The sequence below is a fragment of the Pseudonaja textilis genome, chromosome 2 (genome assembly GCF_049901715.1).
Source record: "Pseudonaja textilis isolate UNSWEBS1 chromosome 2, rPseTex1.2, whole genome shotgun sequence".
Taxonomy (NCBI): Eukaryota; Metazoa; Chordata; class Lepidosauria; order Squamata; family Elapidae; genus Pseudonaja; species Pseudonaja textilis.
Window position 1 is genome coordinate 162,282,334 of NC_141991.1, and position 21,966 is coordinate 162,304,299.

At 36.7% G+C, this 21,966-nt stretch overlaps 1 protein-coding gene across 1 annotated transcript in view; it reads left to right on the forward strand.

The window, feature by feature from the left end:
* Window positions 1-21,966, forward strand: part of LOC113449594 (transient receptor potential cation channel subfamily V member 6-like) — a 93,315-nt gene that overhangs the window by 40,405 nt on the left and 30,944 nt on the right. Inside the window, exons 2-7 of the mRNA XM_026720681.2 lie at window positions 13,151-13,248; window positions 13,639-13,761; window positions 15,883-16,023; window positions 18,330-18,428; window positions 19,303-19,478; window positions 21,046-21,192. Coding sequence (XP_026576466.2) covers window positions 13,151-13,248; window positions 13,639-13,761; window positions 15,883-16,023; window positions 18,330-18,428; window positions 19,303-19,478; window positions 21,046-21,192 — 784 coding nt within the window. The remainder of the gene's footprint in view (window positions 1-13,150; window positions 13,249-13,638; window positions 13,762-15,882; window positions 16,024-18,329; window positions 18,429-19,302; window positions 19,479-21,045; window positions 21,193-21,966) is intronic.

Here is a 21,966-nt window from a genome sequence, read left to right on the forward strand (position 1 = left end):
GGACTGGAATAACTAGTAACCAACAATATTAGGCTTAACAACTGCCTCGATATCATCTTCTGCAATAGTTTGAATTCAATTTACAGAATACAAATTAAAGAACCTTTTTCCAACAGTAACCATAACATGATTGACTTTTGTCTCAACATACGTCCACACAAAAATAATCACAATAACAAAATCCCCAATTATAACTTCAAAAAAGGCAGCTATGATCTTATGATCAATGATCTCTCTTCCCTTGATTGGCAATTTCTATTCACTAGATGCAATACTGTTACAACACATTACAACATATTCTTACTAGAAATCAAAAGAGCCATAAAACTACATGTACCAATAACAACTTCCAAAACCAGGAAAAACAGATTACCCATAACAATAAGGAAGCTTATTTTATATACTATAGAGATCACTTATATACAAAAAGAGATCACTTTGGCAAAAAACCAAATCTGGTCACGTTGCCAACTTCAAAAGCCTATACAAAAATCTATGCCACCAGATAAAGACAGAATGCACCAATTATCACATCAAACAACAGGAAAACTTTCTACGCACAAATTCCACCCATGCTTTCTACAATTTTGTAAACAACAAACTAAAAGACTCAAGGACCATCCCACCCTGAAAGGACCTAATGGCAAATACTGCAACAACGACACCATCAAAGCAAACCTCTTTAACACATTCTTTGGCTCAGTATTTGTAAACAGCAATGGATCATGCCCAGTACTTCCTAGTCAAACCACAGGCAACTACAATGATCTAGTACATATCGATTTTACAGAAGACATTGTTGAAAAAGCACTGCGCAATCTAAAACCATCCCTATCTATTGGACCAAATGGAATATGTGCCTACTTCTTAAAAAAGCTATCCACTGCCATAGCTGAACCTCTAAGCATAATCTTTGAAAAATCTTTCAGGACCAGCTCCTTGCCAAAACTATGGTCACAAGCCACAGTCATCCCCATCTTCAAAAAGGGAGACCCCAGCCTAGTTGAAAATTACAGACCAATCTCCTTATGCTGCGTCACCTGTAAAGTCATGGAATCAATTATTAACCAATCCATTATCCTCCACTTAGAGACGAACAACCTACTCCCTAATAAACAATTTGGTTTCAGAAAAAACAGCTATCCTGCAATCTGCAACTCTTACACTGCAAAAACATATGGACTACACAACTCAATCAGGGCAAAGCAATAGACGCAATCTACATAGACTTTTGTAAAGCCTTTGATTCAGTGGTACATGACAAACTACTACTAAAACTAAAATCTTATGGTATCTCTGGACACCTGCATAACTGGATAAAAGCATTCTTGTCAAACAGACAACAAATGGTCAAAATTGGGAGCATCCTATCAAATTCTGTACCTGCCAACAGTGGTGTCCCCCAAGGCAGTGTTTTAGGACCAACTCTCTTCATACTCTACATAAATGACCTCTGTGATCATATTAAGAGCAAACAAATGCGCTCTCTTCGCTGATGATGTAAAGCTATTCAACACCACAGATAATACTACTACTCTCCAAAAAGACCTTGACTATGTATCAGAATGGTCAATCAAATGGCAACTTCAAATCTCAACAAATAAATGCTCTGTCTTACATATTGGCAGAAAAAATCAGAAAATAAAATACAAGCTAAATAGTCAAGACCTTGTTGAGAATCCAAACTCTGTCAAGGACCTTGGAGTACTCATCTCCAATGATCTAAGTGCTACATCCCACTATAACTACATAGCCAAAAGGGCATTAAGTGTTGTTAATCTAATCCTACATAGCTCATTCTCATATTAACCAGATCATATAAAACATTTGCTAGACCTATACTTGAATACAGCTCCTCACTCTGGAACCCATATCATGTATCTGATATTAACACAATTGAAAAAGTCCAGAAATATTTCACAAGAAGAGTTCTCCGCTCCTCTCTTCATTGCAGAATACCTTATGCCACCAAACTTGAAACTCTAGACCTAGAAAACCTAGAACTATGCCACCTTCGGTCCAATCTAAATATAGTATATAAAATCAAGCATTCCAATGTCCTACCTGCAAATGCATACTTCAGCTTTAATCATATCAATACAAGAGCACACAATAGATACAAACACAAGATTAACTGCACCAAACTTGACTGCAGAAAATACGACTTCAGCAAGAGAGTGGTCAATGTTTGGAATACTCTACCTGACTCTGTGGTTTCTTCCCCAAACCCCAAAAATTTTAACCTTAGACTATCTACTATTGACCTCACCTCCTTCCTAAGAGGCCTGTAGGGGGCGTGTATAAGTGCAGCAATCATGCCTACCATCCCTGTCCTATTGTTTTGTTTTGTTTTTCTTATAAGTATCTATCTCATGTATTCAAATCTATATTTATTCTTACACCTGTATCTTGTAAGCGATTGACAAATCAAATAAAATGCTAAAATAAAAAATACTAAATACTTATCTTGAATTGTTCTCAATGCAGAAAGTACTTTGGTTTTTTGGGGAAGCAAAGTACTCCTTCTTCACTAAACTAGTTTTTCAAGCACTATTGCTAAATTTATTTTGAAAGACTGAAAGTCTTCTGAAAGACTGAAAGGAAAGAGTTTGCAAACAGTTTATCATTTTGAAGTTAATTCAGCCTATTGTTTGTGCAACTGGCATTCATCATCAAATGTTTCCCAGAATCCACCTTGAAACAAATGTACAAAGATATTTTAGAAATACATCTAGGTATGGATTGTAGATGTTTTAAAAATATTTAACTTATGCTATTTTTTGAAAACAACTTTGGTGTAGTAGTTAAAGCATCTGGCTAGAAACTGGGAGATTGTGTTCTATCCTAGGCACAAAGCCAGCTGGGTGACCTTGGGCCACTCACCTTCTCTCAGCCCTAGGTAAAGGCAAGGGCAAACCACTTCTGAAAACTTTGCCAAGAAAACTGCAGGGACTTATCAAGGCAGTTGTCAGAAATTAAAACTGACTCAAAGATACTCCACATGTACACATACACAGATACGCACACAAACACATAATATTTTTTTAATAACTGAAATTTATAGTGCACTTATGGAGTAAAAACTGATTTTTGGTTTGCTTGTGTAATGCATACTTTTTTTAACAGAATTATATATCTTCTGAATAAATATATATTCAGTTATTGTAAAAAGTTGCTTAGCTTTCACTTTCTTCCTTTGTGGAATTTGAGCCAACATAATATCGCTTAAACTAGTCTTAAATCAGCAGATATTTTAAACACTGGATATTGCTTTGTGGCATGAAGCCATTCTATTTTTTTTAGGTTGGTAAGATAGAAAAGTAGAGTTCAACAAAAGGGAAATTCTATTCTCAGACAAAAGAACTTTGGTTGACTATTTCAAAATGGCTGCTGCAGTGTATTCATCATTGTCACCTTGCTGATTCCACCTTCTGTCCAGTGTACTCCAGTGTATTTGAATTTAGTGGAAGATAGAATTTACCTTCAAATCTACCCTTATGCCAGCATTTTAGCTTCAAAATGAGGCTGAATATGTGAAAGCAGTTTCCTCAAGAGGTTTTAATGGAGGAAGAAAATCTTAATAGCTTAGGAAGCAAAGTCCAGAATAAAAGCAAACTAGTGGTTTTTGCCAAAAGAACTGATAGAAATATATCTTCCAAAAATTAGGGTAAAAAAAGTGATTGTGTCAGTTCTCAGTATATTTATACTTGCAGTACTGACACATTTTTATCAGTTTGGGTTGAAATTTGGAGGAAATGATAGAATTCATGAAGTAGATAATGGAAAGCAAGTTTCAAATTATCAGCTCTGCTACTCCTTCCAATGCACTATGAAATTTTAAGGACTATTAATGTTGAAGTTGTCCTTTGGCGGAGGTAACTCTGCCACTAACAGCCCACTATAAATGATAAGTAGGTAAGGAAAGCAGTAAAGAAGCTGATCTCATTAATAAAGCAAGTAATAATAAAGGTCTGTGTTAGCAGGGGACCTGGGAAAAATTGCATGTTAGGTAATTCTGTGGCCTTGCAGAGGATTTGAGCTGCAAAACTCTTGTCTTTCTCCCCATGCAAATGGCAAGACCTAGTCAAATTTGGCTAACGGCCAAAGGCTAAGCATTTGGGGGCTTGGTTAGTATTTGGATGAGGCTGGGGAGTTGAAAAAGAAAGCAATGGCGACCCACTATTGATTTTCTGCCAAGGAAATTACACAGAAGGATCCCATGTAGACATCCCAGGTTGAGCTTGTTCAAGCATGTCTTTACCTTTTTTAAATCTTGGCTTTGGTTGGGCAGAATCAATTCCCAGAACACTGTTGGAGACATGAACTTCTGCCAAAAGCTTTGACAATCTTCTTTGGTGCTTTTTGCTACTCAGGACAGCAATAAAGGTTGGCATTTTTCACATTCATTTTAATCTTTTCTAATCTGATTCTGCAAGAAGGCAATGGCAAGCCATTTTTGATATTGTTAACTGCAAAACTACAATAGGATATGTCCATGACATCATCCAATTTCTCAATGAGGAAATCTTTTTAAATTCTTTTTAAAAAAGATATGTGGTATTTTATATTTTTATTTTACAGAATGCATTAATTAGATTACTTCTGGTTGTAAATAATTAGGAAGAAAAGAAAAATCAGACATTACCAACTGCAACTAATTGAAAGTCAAAATATTAGTTCCAATCTAATAGGAAAGATGAATTATTGAAAATATAGTGGGAGAGATTATATCACTTTGTGCTTATGGTGAAGTGAGGTGGAGCTCATGAAAGCAAAGGCCAGTTAATAACATTTTAGTCCAAAAAAGATGCCACTGCATTCTTTTTTTAAGTCACTTGGGAGTAAATCTACTGAAAATAATGTTACTTTCAAGTAAATTTGCATGACTGAATATCCAGTTGAAAAATCTATTCAGATTTTTTAGGGGGGACTGTTTAAATAAAGATATATTTGAACCACATTGGAATATACAGTATTTTTACCTATATGTGTATGTTTATAAGTGAAACATAATAAAATGCATCAATGTATATTTTCCAACTTGGTATTATGCCCAAAAATGGAAGGGAAAGAAAAGAGAAGAATCTCTAGCAGAAGGTAAAAGAATAATAATTCAGTACATCCATAATTATTGTTATTACACCTGTAGTTTGCATCATCATCATCATTACCTTTCTGCAAGTTATTCATTTTTATGATATGTGAAAACAAACATTGTCATTCCTATGGCAAGTTCTCCCATAAAACCCCATAATTAAAAGCAGATGGGGACATTTCCTGTTCTTTATATTAAATGTTAATTAAAACGGTATGATATATAGTTTTAATGAGCTCGCTTTGTTGTTGTTGCCTTTTTTTTAATCTTCAGACATTCAGCAGATTCTGAAAGATCAGGTGGGTGATAATTTTTTTCAAAAACAAAATAGCTTGTGGGAGATGCTCCCAATAGAGTTAGGGAGAATATTAACGAGTTAGAAGTAAAGTCTGGTAGAACTTAAACGGAACTAGGAGGAGAAAAACACATCAGAGATGAAGTTTTAAGATGTTTTGGACAGATCAGAATTGGGACCACTAAGGTGGATTGTGGGGTGGTATTCAGAAGGTTCTGACCAGTTCTGGAGAACCAGTAGTGGAAATTTTGAGTAGTTCGGAGAACTGGCAAATACCACCTCTGACTGGTTCCCCCTCCATTCTCCACCTCCCGAGTCCCAGCTGATCGGCTGGGTCTTCTTTGGTTGCCCTGCACAGGAGAACGGAGCTGGAAAGCAGGTTAGTGGGGTGGGGAGGGAATGGGGATTTTGCAGTATCCTTCCCCTGCCATGCCCACTAAGCCACGCCCACCAAGTCAAGCCACACCCACAGAACCGATAGTAAAAAAAATTGAATCCCACCACTGATTGTGATGGAGCATGAATTTGATAGAATGCAGCTTATTCTTATACTACTTATCTACTCAAAAAACAGTTATGGATTTCCAAGATCTATAGCTGCTCTAAAAAGGATCCATTCTAGCTTGAGCTTGAAACTATATACATCATTCTCTCCTGTTCCCTTAAATTGGAATGCATATCCACGAATTGAATGGAAGCCCTGAGTTAGGAAGATAAATTCTTTTTTTTAAATAAAAGTTTTATTAATTTTCAATAAATAAACATACACAAACAAAACACAAAACATAAAAACATAAAACTTCTTTTTGGAAAGTGGCTTAGTCCTGGGTTACATCTTTTTGTACAGACATAATTATATAATCTATATTTTCTATATAGCTTCTCCCCTCTTTTCACTCTCTTAATTCTATTTTATTTATTTCATCTCAATTTAAATCATTATACTTGTATCTTTTGTCCATTCTATTTCAATTATCAATTTATCTTTTCTCTTTAACACAAAATTTCTCCTGTAATCACTGATTGAAGTATGATGCTTTTATATCTTTCCCCTAAAATTAACACTTAAAATAATATATAGTTTTCATTCTGATTCTGCTTAGTACATTCTAAAGCTACGTACTACATTTTAAAATAAGAAAATAATAAGTTTATAATATAATTAAAACAATAATCCATAACAAATTAAATCTTAGGCATTTTACACATTCCCTTTAATATCATATAATGTTCCAGTTTTCTAACTTTATTTCAAATACAGATACAACAATACAGTCTTATGTGCTTTTGCAGAATCTCTTTTTTAATTATGTTTTTACCCTTTATCTCTGAAAAAAAAAAAACTGTTTCTTTACATCCTGTTTCAGGAAGATAAATTCTACATATGAACTCTCTTCCTACCCATAGTCTGCCCTGGTCATTGTAAACTGGAGTTGGTTATGGTGCCATAGAGTTCCATTGCTCCCTCACACAACCCAATCCCCAATGAACATATATTCTGGTATTTTTTCTATTTGCATAAAGGAAAATGGTGGGTCTATAAATAAACACCCTAAAGAGGAAGGACCCTGATATGTGTGCTGGCACAATGTGTTTCAACCTCAGCAATTTTAAGATAGGTGGACTCCAACTCTGAGAATTCAACTTAAGTGACAGAAGTTGAGACATACTGTGGTAGAAGATGCTGTGCTTTGTGTTTATAAGAGCATTTAGTCAACTGCAGCTCAGGAAGCTTGTGAAACTGTGGTTCTTGGGCAGTGAATTCTTAACATTTTGTTCATATAGACTAATTGTTATAATAGTTTACTTCCATCCTTTCTTCTGCAATGTAGCAATAACTTGGAGGTAGTTATTACTACATTATTATTGTATCTGAGGGACTAACTAACTCCTATTGTTTCTGCCCATCTGTTCTGATCAGATAAAGTGGGTGTGCTCTGAGTCCTGTCATACACACAGATTTACCTAATGGGAGGGGGCCACAGTGGCTCATGTGGTAAGACACTGGGCCTGGGCACCATTGAGGTCGGCAGCTCAATTCCCAGGTGTGAGTAAACCATGTAGGGACAAGAAAAGAGCTGCCCCTGAACATCTACCAGCTTTCAAGCATGCCACGGGTAAAGATAACACCACTCGAAAAAATTCCTTTCACAGAGGCAGCCAGCTGCCTCGGAGATCCCCGGCTAACACGTGGCATGCGCTACCCCACCCTCAAGTTTGTTGCTTTTTAACAATTTGGGAAGGGCAGATGAAGGGAGATTTAAACTTTGGGAAAGGTGAGAAGGAAGAGGAATGCATGTGTGCATCTAAAATGTTAAGTCCTATAATACTTGTACATTTCTTCCTGAAACCATTTATAACATGGTACTTATAAAGACCAACCTTAAAAAAAAGTTATGTGTAAAGTGGTGCTGAGGGGGGATATTCAGGAAGGAATCTTATTTCCCTCTTGCCAGCTGCGTTTTATCCTTCTCCCTGCTTTAAAGGGACCTCGTCGTTACTAAATCTTGCTGATAGCCAAGTTTGTGTTAAAAAGGAATTTAAAAAATAAAAAAAAACAAGCAAAACCAAGTTTCATATCATGCCTGCTTCCCATTCTTGCCTTCCTTTCAGGGAATTCATGAGGCTAGCCCACATGAGGCACTATCAGTGAAGAAACCCTAACATCAGCCTTTCTCACAAATGGGAGGAGGGTTAAAGAAACCTCATCAGCGTGCTCTGATAGTTCTAAAACAGGGGGAAATAGGATGCCAGGAATCAGTGCCAGGCTGCCTTCAGTTCACCCTGAGCTCCTGCTTGGAGCCAGTGCCAACTGCATTTCCTCATTTCAGGGCATTTGCTGGCACAGAATTCAGGGAACTTCATGAATCAGGGCTGAGGTGTGGCACTTGGCCCAGTAGATCTGCTGCCTTTCTGACGGGTTCTGTTTTCCTTAACTGAAGTCAACCTTGGCCTGGCGTGCATGATCTTCCCTGGTGTTGGGACTTGACATTCTTCAGCTATTCCCACACACCCATTGATTGCAGGCTGGTATTCTGTTATCAGACAATTTGAGTGGGAAACAGCCAAGAACCGGGTTGTTTTGTGCATTAGAGACAAGAATGAAATTAAGTAAGCTCCCCCATGTAATTCTTTCTGAAACATGCCTTTATTCCAAAGCCCTGCAGCCTGTCTCATAGGGAGTCTTTCAGTTGTGAGGCCTAGGCAGGAAAATACATAAAACTAGATATGCTTCCTATGTATTCATTTAATGTTGTTTTCAAACTAGGCAACTTTATGATGTGTGGACTTCAACTCCTAGAATTTATTAGCCGGCGCTGATTGAAACTGAAATGCAGGCCAGAGGCTGGAGAAAATTATTCTGTATTCTTTCCTTTGAATAAAACGCAGCATTTACATTTTTCATAGAATTTGAATAAACTACACAGACAGATACAGTTGGCAACCAAGTTATAGAACTCAATTTATTTAGCTTCTTTCTTTTATTTATGGCAGGTTATGGGGAATAATTATAGGGATAATGTTTTGGTCATTCAGTGCTTCAGAACCTAACTTCACAATCACAATGTCTTGTTATGCACTGTTTTATTATCTGCAATTGAACATTGGAACAGAATATGTTGCCCTCCCACACCTCTCCTGATAAATAGGTCCTCTTACAGTTTTGTAAGGAAACTGGGCAACTCAGAGAGTTGAGTACATCCAAAATAAATCAGGCTCGGTAATACTCCATATCTTACTGAACTGAGAAATCTGAGTATATTGTATTTTTCTTCTTGAATCTTGCAAACATTATACTTAACAATCCTGGAGTGGATTTCAGTTGTTTTTTTCCTCACAAATATCCACAGTCTGAGAGCATGGAGCTAATTCTCCCTATAATGGAGTTGGAAGGGACTTTGGAGCAGTGGTGGGATTCAAATTTTTTACTACCGGTTCTCTGGGCGGGGCTTGGTGGGCGTGGCAGGGGAAGGATACTCTAAAATCTCCAGTCAGAGGCAGGATTTGCCAGTTCTCCGAACTACTCAAAATTTCCACTATTGGTTCTCCAGAACTGGTGAGAACTTGCTGAACACTACCTCTGCCTTGGAGGTCTTCTGGTCCAACTGGCTGCTGAAGCAGAAAACCCTATACCATTTTAGACAAATGGGTGTCCAGTCTCTTCTTAAAAACCTTCAGAGGAGCACCCACAACTTCTTGAAGCAAGTCATTCCATTCATTAATTGTTCTACCTGTCAGGAAATGTCTCCTTAGTTCTAGGTTGGTTCTCTCCTTGATTAGTTTCCATCCATTGCTTCTTAATCTGCCTTCAAGTGCTTTGGAGAATAGGTTGGCCCCCTCTTCTATGTGGAAGCTTTTTAGATATTGGAACACTGCTATTATATAAATAAATATAGTTATTTAACCTTAAGGGGGTGGTTGTATTGGTTCAGGAATATTGTGACTGATCCTTCTGGGCTGTCAAAAGGGAGTAGCTTACAAATAAACAGGTCTAAACATTCTGATTGCCTTTTGACATTATGTCAAAAATGATCTGAGAGTGAGCTTACCTGAACATCTCATCCCTTACTTTTTCATAGAGTTTTAGATTATCTGAGACGAAGAAGAAAACTGTAATGATGTCCATTGCAATTCCAAGAGGTTGGCTATATAAATTGGCGATATAAATACAACAACAACCACCACCACAACAATAATAATAGTTTCCTAGCTAATATAGTACCCCCAAATGTGTTTTCTCAGTGGGATTTCTTGTTTTACTAATGGTGATGATGATTCTGTAGAGTAGACTTTAATTTTAAGAAAATGAAATTTGTTCTGTGGGAGAGTAATAAAATCCTGTAAATAGAGGTTGAAGGATTTGGGCTTTTCATCTTGAGAAGATTGAGGGGGTGTAATTGTACTCTTCAAATATCTCAACAGATGTCATATGGAAACTCAAGATCTATTTTTTCTAATTCCAGCATTCAAGATAAACCACAAGAAACCACCTTCTGACTGAATTGTCTTTTTAAAAAAATCTTAATTGTAAGAGGAATTTACAGCAGAACCAATTACCAGAGAGATATGTTCAAGTTTAGTCCAGACAATCATCTTTCAAATGAGGGTACTTTGGATTCCACATTGAACAGGGGATGGAAACAATGGCCTAATTGTTATAGTCCATGGTTTATAATTTTCTTTTCATTTAAAATTCATTCCCCCCCCCCCCAATTCTGGGCTAAGTCCAGTAGGGTTGAAATATAGTTTTAAAGATAGATGGGAGAGAAATCTGTTGCGAGATTTCTTCAGAATCAATAGGCTCTTCAGAATAATATTATCAACCCAATTAAAGAACAAATTTGGATCTTATTCTGAATGCCACCCCAAAATATTTCCCCTTGTTAGGTGTTAATAGTAGTTTCCAACCAGCTGCTTATGTATTCTGTATCATGATGCTAAAATAATGAAGAGTTTTAGCTCTGACCAAATTTAATGTTATGCTATCAGCAATTTTAGTTACTAGATACTAGAAAATTGCATAGAAGCAGCACCTTTGCTCTTGCATAAAGAGGAATACTGACTCAGTAGAACATGTATTGCTTCTTTTACACAGAAATATGATCTATTTATGCTGCACCTATTATTAGGAAATTGCTAAATTGATCTCCTGGTGGTGAGCTAGCTGAAACTTTTATAGATTCTATAAGTCAACCCTTGGAGGTACATTCATCGGTTAAGAAATATGTTTAACTTTTAGCAAGGTAAGGTCTGTTATGGTTAGTAGGGATAGAATTAAGATAAGCTTAATAGAACTGATAGATTTCAGGTTTTAAATATTGACTGATAGCTTAGAATAGAAGGGAGGACTCAAACACGTTTCAGTTTGCAATATTTTATATATTTATGAAATGCTGTTTCTGTAGTTTTTAGTGGAGTGATTATAATGAAATAGATAATGCTAACCTCAAATTTCCTAAAGTAAATAGTGAATAACAGCCATAATATAGATAACATTTCTGTACAATACGACAAGCAAAAATTCTCATGGGTTTCAACACTTTAGATTTTACTACAAATTAAATTTTAAAAATTGAGAGTATTTTTTCCCTGACAGACATAAATCAGCCATTGAGAATGCCTCAGCCATCTTCACATTTTTTAAAATTAAGGATGGCTTAAATAGGTTCCATGTCATTTTTTAAAGTTTAAATTTAAAGTGTGCACATAAATATATATTCAGGGTTTGTACTAAATCTGGATTTCAGTACTCAATGCAATATTCATTTTCTTTAGCTCAATATCTACTGTAGATTTGAACCAACATGTAAATGCTGGTGTCTCCTTTTCTAGGACAGTGGTCGCCAACTGGTGGTCCGTGGCCCACTGGTGGTCCATGAGGAAAATTTTGGTGGGCTGCAGAGAAATGTCACCCCCAGAGCACCCCCCAAAGCAATTAATCCAGGCTGCGCGGGAACACAAGGCTGCGCTGCCCACATGGCCCACAGGAACCCTCCCCGCCCACTCAACCCTTACCTGGCAAACTTGCCTGCTAAGTTCTGCTGTGCTGGGAGATTTAGATTAGCTAGAAAGCAGGAAACCATTGGATTTCTTGCTTTCTAGCTAATCTTTAGACCTTCGGCTCTGCTTTTAAGCAGAGCCGAACCTTCCTTAGAACTGAACCTTCTATTATTCAGTGCAGACTCTCACTCTCTCCCACCAATGTCAGCAAGCCACCATCAGTTAAAATTCATATTAGTGGCCCCTGGGATTTAAAATTATGAATTTGGTGGTCCCTGAGGTCCAAAAGGTTGGCGACCCCTGTCCTAGGATATACATCTTCTTAAAGTAACTGTTGCATACTTAAAGTTTTCTCTGTGACTGAGCTACATAAAATCTACTGATGTGCAGCTCTCTATCATTATTCTGACTGAGATTGACTAAACACAAGACTTTTAGTGAACCTTCTGAGAAAATAAAGGAAAGTAGAGTACAAATGGTTGTGGTGAAAGTGGTGAAGAGGAGTTTCAGAGAATGTATCTATTGGAATGGGTTTGATACATATCTGTGATATTTATCTGTATTGCTCCAACAGCCATTAACTCTGCATTGACTTACATTGACATTCTGCATTTGCTAGTTTGCTGCTGATTTGTTGCTTTTGAAAAAAAATCCCCGTGGAGCTGTATGTAAGAAAAATAAAAACAGTAAATTACCATGTTTAAAAAAAATCCTATTCCGAGGACATTCCATGGTGTTATTACCCAATTAGTAACTAAGTCTTTGTACTTCAATATCCTGTAAACAGAGAAAGAAATAATATAAATTTTAGAAATTACAATTCTAAAATAACACTGCCTCCTTTAGATTTAGAAAATCTAAATTAGAAGCAGGCAGCATGGCTGAGACAGCCTGCAGACTAGCATACAATGGAATGGACCTTCTGGGCTAACTGATGATTTCTTCTTTAATTTTCCAAATTGGTGGCCTATATTAACATACCTTTACCATTTATGGGTTTTATGTGTAAAATAACACTGCCACCTTTAAAACATAATAAAAAAATGGCAGGCTTTTGATTGAAGATAACCTGTGATAGATGATAGCTACTTTTATATATCTATATTTCTTGGGATTTTTTTTTCATTGGCTTATGATTAAAAAAATAATAATTTTCCTAGTTTAGAAAGACAAGAACTGATATGATGAAAAGATATTTCTATGTGAATTGTAATATATAGTATTCTGAACTGATTACCCTTTGTTCCTGCTTGCTACAGGATCTGGGAATCTCCGCTCCTCCTTGCTGCAAAAGAAAATGATGTCTCAGCCATCCAGAAGCTGATAGCGAGCCATACCTGTGACCTTCATGAACGAGGTAGTGGTCCAACCTATTTATCATGGCCCTATTGCCTATTAAGAGAAATCACAATTTGAGGAGCAAAGAAGAGATGGTGGCGGAAATGTGTGGTTGGTTGATTGGCATATGCAAGGACAGCTTCAGATCCTGCAAGGAGCAAATGACTAAATGCCTTGAACTTCCTTCTGAAAAAAAAAAATGCCCCTCATGAATATGGCATGGTCACTCTTGTTTATTGTCTGTCAGAAGAGAGGCCACACACAAGAGATCTCAGGAATAGACATGTCCAGCATTCTGTCTGTTGTGACCTATAAACATAACTGTCGTAGTTGTGACTATCTCTAGAGGGACCATCCCTAGATCATTGCAATGTCATGACAGCTTCTCTTTCTTCGACACTCTTTGTAGGTGCTGTTGGGGAGACAGCTCTTCATGTAGCTGCCTTATACAATAACTTAGAAGCTGCTCAGCTCTTGATCAATGCAGCTCCAGAACTTGTGAATGAACCTGTGACTTCTGAGCTGTATGCTGGTAATTATTATGATTATTGGTTTTATGTCTCATACTTTGCATAAAATATCAATGAAGAAAGCATCAGTTATCGTAAACATAATTAGTCACCTTCTGGCTCACAAAAGGAAAAAAGAATCCTAGAATATATTTATGGAAACTCTATTGAAATGGGTATTTTCATGATACCCAGCTATAGAAAATAAGATAATGGGATTACTCGTGGCAAGATGTTCCTTCACTTTTCTCCAATTACTATTCAGGCCCACTTCCAAGTCTTCAGTTGCTAATGGGACATGGTGGATCTTTTCAGTAGGGTTACTGTATGGAAGCTAATTTTCCGATGAGAAGAATGCACTTCAATGAATATTTTATTTAGCATAAGAATGGAGTATCAGTTAGAAACAGTCACTATAGATGAATCCCAGACAACCATTTATTCTACAACAGACTGTGATAATATAACCATTTAAGTCCAATTTCTCTCTACAGTGCCCAGAAACAGTGAAATATTGAATATGTTTTAGTATATATGTTTTAGACATATAATTTGGCTAATAACTTGCTCAGAATATAATTTGCCTTGTTTAAAGTAAGAGTATATTTGAGAACCTGATGTGCATTGTAAGACAATGTTTTACTTGCTCCATAAACAATTTGGAATATGACATGAAGAATGAAATACTCAAATTTTCAAATACTAGGAACCAAATGAAATGGAACAAACTAAATTATGTAAATGGACAACAAAATGGCTCATTGTAAGTGACTGCAGTCTAAGTTTCATACTGACAGAATTTGCAGTTCTGGGGAAAATATTTGTGATTCTGGTGGAAAGACATTTTGCGATTCTGATGAAAATACTAAGAATCCCCAGTTTAAAAATAAACACAAGAAGACTAATTCCATGTGAGAGATTATTATTGAAAGGAATAAAAAGTATATCTGCTGATATTATAATATAAATGGACATAATAGTGCAACTTAAAGCACTACTATTCAAAATGGATTAGTGTTCCCATATAGGGAGCTTGTGGTGAGATCAGAATCAAGGAACTCACAGTTCAGCCATTTTGCCACTGCCTCATACTAGGCCCCTGAGAAATATCTTCTAAGAAATTCAAGATGGAATATTAAGCAGCGCATTAAACATTAAAACTCTTGAATGAGAACCTGGGTATTCATTTTTAACGGCAATTAACTTTGCAATTGCATTAATAATTAAATCCAGCCTCCAAACTAACACTGAATCAAATTCAATTCCCTTCTGCATTTAACCCTGATGAACTTCTTTGAAAATGCATGAGGCTGCTATAAACTATAAGTGATTTAAAATATGTATTTATGTTGTTCATGAGATACTAATCTATAAACTACATTGATCATATAATGAGCTCTCCAGGACACTGATCATAGTTTCCAGAGGAATAACAAATTTCTGTGTAGAAGAAATAACAGAGAATCTTACACAATCTTAAGATTTAACAGCATTATCATAACTTTGTGCTTCATGGAGTACAGGTGTCCTCTTTGTGTTGTGATCCTGTCAGGAAGCTACTAAGAAGTAGATAGAGCAATCTGAATTAAAGAAGAGTATATGTAGATATGATGGGCCATATGAAATTCTCCGTGGTCCAGAACCCAATCTTTTGGCTAGAGTGCAGACAATTATTTCAGCCCTACTCTTAATTTTGAACATCCAGCCAATATTTGCCTTTATATAAGCCTACTACTTCTTGTTGCAGAGCTTTTCCTGTAGATGCCAACTTCTTTTAGGGGTGTGGGGAGGGGGGGTATAGATTTAATAAAACAGACAGGAAATGTTTCCTCAGGCGATCGATTTTCATAAGAAAAACTGAGCTCTGTTAATTAAGATCAGTGGCTAATAGCTCTTCTTGATCCATCAAGGGATTCAGTTCAAAAAAATCTGAGTTGAAGAAGACTGTTGATAACCTTTCATGACTTTCTGAAATCAGTGTCACCAGAGGCCATGAGAATATGATGAAATAGTTCATGTAAATGCATAACTATGCATGCTTATATATACATATACAACATATATATATATCCATGCACACACAAATGCACACATGTGGAATTTCAAGATGCTACAAGGGTTTTTGTTAATGTTGTGTATTACAGGGGAGACAGCTCTTCACATAGCTGTGGTAAACAAAAACTTGGGCCTGGTTAAAGCTTTACTTGAGAAAGGAGCGGACGTGAATGGTCCTCGTGCTACTGGATATGTTTTCAGGAGAAGAAGTGACAGTCTTTTCTATTTTGGTATGTTGGCGGTCAAATACCTTCTGTGTGAATAATCTGCAATTCGCATTGTATAGAGGAAACACTGGTAAGGAGGAACATTCTGTCCCTTGCACCCACCTCTTTCTGAGACAGAAAGTGCTCTTCTCTGAAACAGTAGTCCTCTCAACTATCATTCCTCTGTAAACTAAAAGTCCACATGCTTAACTTGCTTAACGTGCTTAACTTGGGGTCAGGGGGGTTGCTTTGAGGGGCAAGGTTATTCGGAAAATCTATAAAAATAACAGGAATTCAGCCTATGGCACCTGATCTGGCATGGGCAGCTCTTTTTATCTGCCCATTTTCACAACTCAGTCCTCCGTTGAGGAGCATGAAGTCATCAGCCAATCAAAAGAGATCAGATATAAAGAAGGTCAAGATTGTTGTGTTGCCTTTTCAAAATAGTTTTGTAGAAAAGAGAATCTATGAATATTTTCTCATTCCCACTTAACCAATTGATCAGCTGCCCATTTGCATCTAACTGCCCAGGTCAACACTAAGGATTGCCTAAGCATTTAAAACAATAGTAACAGTGAGATCAAGTATGTTGGTTTTTTTCATGTCTAGGGATATATGTGTGACTAAAAAGTTTGATCTTATTTTATTTTTTATTCTTGTTTTTGTTTCTATGAGGGGTATTGTTTATTGTTATTATCCTTATGGCTGTTTTGATTGGTTTTAACTTCAGCATGGATATTTCAATTTTTATTTATGTAGCCTTTAGATTGCCGAGGATTTGATGGTGGAGAGTTGAAGTAAAATTTTAAGATAAATTAATAAAAAGGCAATGATAATATTGTCCCATAAGACAAAATTAATTAATTTGTGTTAAATATCTTTAGCAAACAGAGCTTTCTCATTTAAGAGAAATGTAGCCTATTACATAAGAAGGAAAAACCAGCATCAAATAGAACAGAAGTATCTTCTTCTCATAGTAGTCTGTAATTCTACTATCACTGCCTATTTTTGAAAATAAACTATTCTGAAACAACCGTCAGACTTCATTATTTCAATTGCTTTTGCAATGTTTGTATCAGGTAGTACTGTTATTGTTCTGTTCCCACTGAAGAGACTAACGGAAAGATCTCATAATGAATTCTTGATAGAGGTAAGTGTTAGTCAGGACAAGGGAAGCATCTACACTCCTTTCTGAAATGGCTATTGTTGGCTTTTCCCAAGGAAATATCATTAAGAAGAGGGAGGTGTGTTGAGGATCTCTTAATGGAGAATTCATGCTACCAACTCCTAGCCTATTTAGAGGAAGCCACATTGGTTTAAACCTGATAGAAACAAAGGAGGAATTCCAATCAAGAACTAATTTGATCTGATATATGAACAAGAACAGGAGCTTTCATGCTTCCTGAATCTTCTTTTTCCAAAAGATGTTTTTAAAGTTGCTTATTTTGAGAGAAAATATGATTTTAAAGGTCTATTGGAATTTGTGCATTTTTAAAAGCAAAAAAAAAAAAGTTGAGTCCATAGAACAAGAACTACAAATGTAGCAGATGTAAGTTGACCTAGCAGTAAGTTGTGTGTCCATGTGCTATTACCTCTCACTTTCCCTAAGGATGTCATGCTCTTCAGTTGAATTCCACTACAATTCAGACAAATGGATCTATTTTAGCTATTAGCAAGCTGTTCCACCTCTGGTTTCCTCTAGTATTTTGATTCAGAGACTCTCTTTTTTTCCCAACAGCAGCTAAATACCCAGCCAACAGAAATCCAGATTTCCCAGTTGGCTGCAGTGGAGCTGAAGATTGGCCATGCTATGATTAGCGAGCTCCCTCATTACCTGTTTCAGACCATAATTAAGCTATACTTAATAGATCAATTTTCAAGCATTTTAGTAATGACTCCTCATTAATCTTCACTGTGAGTAAATTGTAACACTCTGGAGTGAGAGTGTGAATGAAAGGGGATATCTCCAGATTCTGCCATCCTATTCCTCCTCTGGCTGCTTATATTCCAACTAATTTCCAATTCTGTTGGGAAATGTGCATTCCCAGAGGTTATTTGGATTAGTTTAATGACAGTGGAGACTAGAGTAAAGGGAATCTTTCTTAACTGAGTGGTATAATAATAAAAAGATATTGGTACAGTGATAAGGAAATATAAATATGTTATCACAATATATATACACATATATACAGTATGTATACATAGGGTGTATGTGTGCATGTATATATTATTTTCATCTTGGATATGTTGCCCAATGATTTTTTAAGCTTAAATATTGCACAAAAATAATCTTTTCCTTTTTCTCCCTTCTTCCTTTCTTCCTTTCTCAGGGGAACACATTTTGTCATTTGCAGCATGTTCTGGGAGTGAAGCCATTGTCCAGTTGCTGATTGAAAATGGCGCTAAGATTCGAGTGCAGGATTCTCTAGGTATGCCTTCCTCAAAGGCTCTACACTTACTCTAAGGGCATGCATGTGGGATGAGAAGGTGATTTATGCAACTCTTCCCTTGTGTAAGACAAACTCCTTCTCTTATCTCCTGCCATTAATATTACACTGCAGATGTAGACAGATACTTCCTAGTCAACTGCTCTGTTACAGTGGTCCTTCTTGTAGAGATAAGGCCCCTTTCCAATCTATAGAGGGTTTGTGGGAGATTGAGGGGGCATGTTGGCTTCAGGATGCATTTCTTTGTCCTCCCTCCCAAAAAATATTCACATAACTGTTGCTGTTCATGGAAAATCATCCTATCAGTTGCATTGGGTGAAGGCATGAGATTGTTATAGGTATATGCTGGAAAAAAAATGCAGATGATCTAAACTAGCTGTAAGAGCCAAGCTATGTGATCCGAAGAATCATCTTGTTCAGCAATTATCACTTCAGAATGCAAGGATTTAAATACATAATGTGTTAGAAGATCCTTTTCTGTATCGTATTTGCTTTTTTATGAAGAGAGATGCTGAATATTTCATACTATAATGATACATTCTCCACTGGTTATCCAGAATGATACAAACTAGCTACTGCTAGTTTGACTGACTCTGTTGTTTAAGTAAATTGGCCTGGAATCTGTTAATTTAAACAATTAAAAAGTCTATTCCAAATCATACAGCAGCCAAAACTTTCTTGGCAAAAATATTCAATGCAGGAAACTCCATTCTTTATTTTTTAATTGTTGGACTCCGTTTCCCACTAAGCCAAAAAAAGGAAGATTGAAGAGTCTGAACAGGGATCAATGATATCTCGATTTCTCCTTAAGATACAGAGATGAACTTAATTTCTATTTCTGTTTAATTCCTGATAGGTAATTCAGTCTTCCACATCTTAATCCTCCAGCCTAACAAGGCATCCGCATGTCAAATATACGATCTTCTCCTTTGCTATGACAAGAAAGAGAAGGGTCTGGGAGACCCGGATGCAGTCCTCAATTATGAGGGATTCACCCCATTTAAGCTGGCTGGGGTAGAAGGCAACACTGTGGTGAGCAAAATGGTTTCTCTACCATTCATTTTTATCATTTCTTGTTGGAAGTAAGTGCCCCCTTTTCAGGAAGGATTTAAAGGTGTTCAAACCCTGCAATAAAATTGTAAGACTCTAAAACAAATAAAAGCTACAAATGATGTATATTCCATGAACGTCCTGATGGTTCAGATTGTTGTCTCTTAAGTCCAGTGAGGCAGTGAGAATTTTGTGATCTTGTCCCACTTCTGGACCCATTTTCCAGAACGTTTTGCCAATTTAAAACCTCTCTGGATGAAGGTGGGGAAGATCCCTGAGGTGACAAAATAAGTGAGAGAAATCCTGCTATATTTCCCTCAGCTCAGCTTGCATAAGGATGATACCAAATCCTATTACTTATCACAGCCAGTACTTCACTTCTTGGAAGTGTATCTATAAAATCTTCTAGGGAAGACTACCAATCATCTCTTTCCTTGTAACAATGGAGGTGGATATGTGGTGAGCTTGGCAAGGGCTCCACAAAGGAGAAAAACAACGTATTGCTGTATCTCAACCCTGATTGGCTCCTTCATGGCTCCTTTCTGGCAGGCAGTAAAACGATACTTCCTTCGCCCCATACCCCATACTTCAGGAGTTAGGTTTTTAAAGGTTGATTGCTGAAAGCACCTCTGTTTTGGAGCTCTTCAATCAAAAACTAGATCTTAATTTTCTAGAACATCACTGAAAGTGTTGAAATCCAACCTATATGCATTTTAATCAACATTTTTTCCTGACCCTTTTATTTTATTTATTCATTTATTTGATTGATATAATTCTTTTTCAAGAGCTCAGGTTGGCATCCATGGAGCTTTCTGCTCTATATTTTCCTCATTATAAAAGCCCAGTGAAAAATCAAATTGAGAGATAGTGGTTAATCAAATCTAGTGATTTGTGATTAGAATCAAACTCAGGATCTCCTTGGTTCTAATCCAGTACAATTACATCAGCCTTTCTGACCTGCTGTACTATAAAAAAATTAAATGATTTGACTTAATAAAAGAAACCCCAAATACCTGGCCAAAAAGGATCATCAGGGCAAACATTTATTTCTGAAACAAAACTAAAGGCTAGGGACCCTAACCTACTAGCTTAGGATGTTACATTAAAGCTGCATTAAATATAGGTATCAGCATAGCCTATTTGACATGCATTCTCTGGACAGGAATCTACATTTCAAGGTAAAAGTTTATACTCTGGGCTGTTCCACAATTTTTTTTTTAAAAAAGCAAACAACACTCATTTGAGAGAAAAACACAATTTTCTTCCATATCACCCTTAGTTTAAAGAAGAGTAGAATGTGCAGAGCAGACAAACTACAGGAGACAGACAATCCTTCAAATAGTCAGGCTAGTTAAATGTAGGGAAACTTCTGTGAATCCCGCTGTGTAAGCCATATTATTGATAGTTTTATTGTATTCTCTAACTTTTGTATTAGCTTGCATTTTGATAAATTAAAAGAGAGATATGACAGATATCGGTTGTGGGAGCAAATACCCCCTTCAACAGCAAGTGTCCAGGCTGACTGAAACTTTTCTTTTCCTCAAATTAGCTGTTCAACCACCTAATGCAAAGAAGAAAACACGTCCTATGGACTTTTGGGTCTTTGACGTCTACCTTGTATGACCTTACGGAAATTGATTCATGGGGCGATGACCAGTCTCTTCTGGAACTTATTGTCACCACAAAAAAAAGAGAGGTATTATGTTGAAAGGAGGGGCTGCTGGATGTTTCTTCTCAAAGTGTCTTTTTAGTAGAGAACCAGATTTATTCAGTCAGATCAGACCATCTTTTCTGAATACAGATTCTTTTCTACAACTGATTTTTCGAAGTGTATCCATAAGACAGTGTGGGATGCCTTCAACATCTGCAATAGGTTAGAGATTTTGTGGCAGGTATCTGGAGAGTTTCTGACTAATGAGCTCTCATATAATAAGATCTCCTTTCTTAAAGTCACCCTGTGATCCAAAATCCACAAAGGGTTTCAGTAAATATTAGGCAATTATCTGGTGAAGCAGTGGTTAGAAAGCAATATTGCAGGCTGACTCTGCTCACTGCCAGGAGTTTGATCCTAACTGGCTCAAGATTGACTCAGCCTTCCACCTCTTAGAGAGTGTTATCAAGCACTATGAAGCTGAATATAAGTTTAAATGTTATTGCTATTGCTATCGTTGCCTTATATTAAGGGCACATTTGTGTTATCCTATGACATTCTTATGGTCATACTGCTTGAATGTGCAATATTTAAAAGAATTGAAGGAAATAATGCAACCAACCAGCATATGAACTGGATTTGGTTGGTGGCATTTTTAGTGTATTTCAGCCCTGAATGGTCATCTGCCTTCCTCGAAGATCTCACACATCTTCAAGCTATGTTCTGCTTTTGCATCTTCATCCTTACCAACTTCATAATTAGCACCATCCATTACTATTTTTACACACTGAAGACTTCTAGCAAGGACTCCAGTGCTCT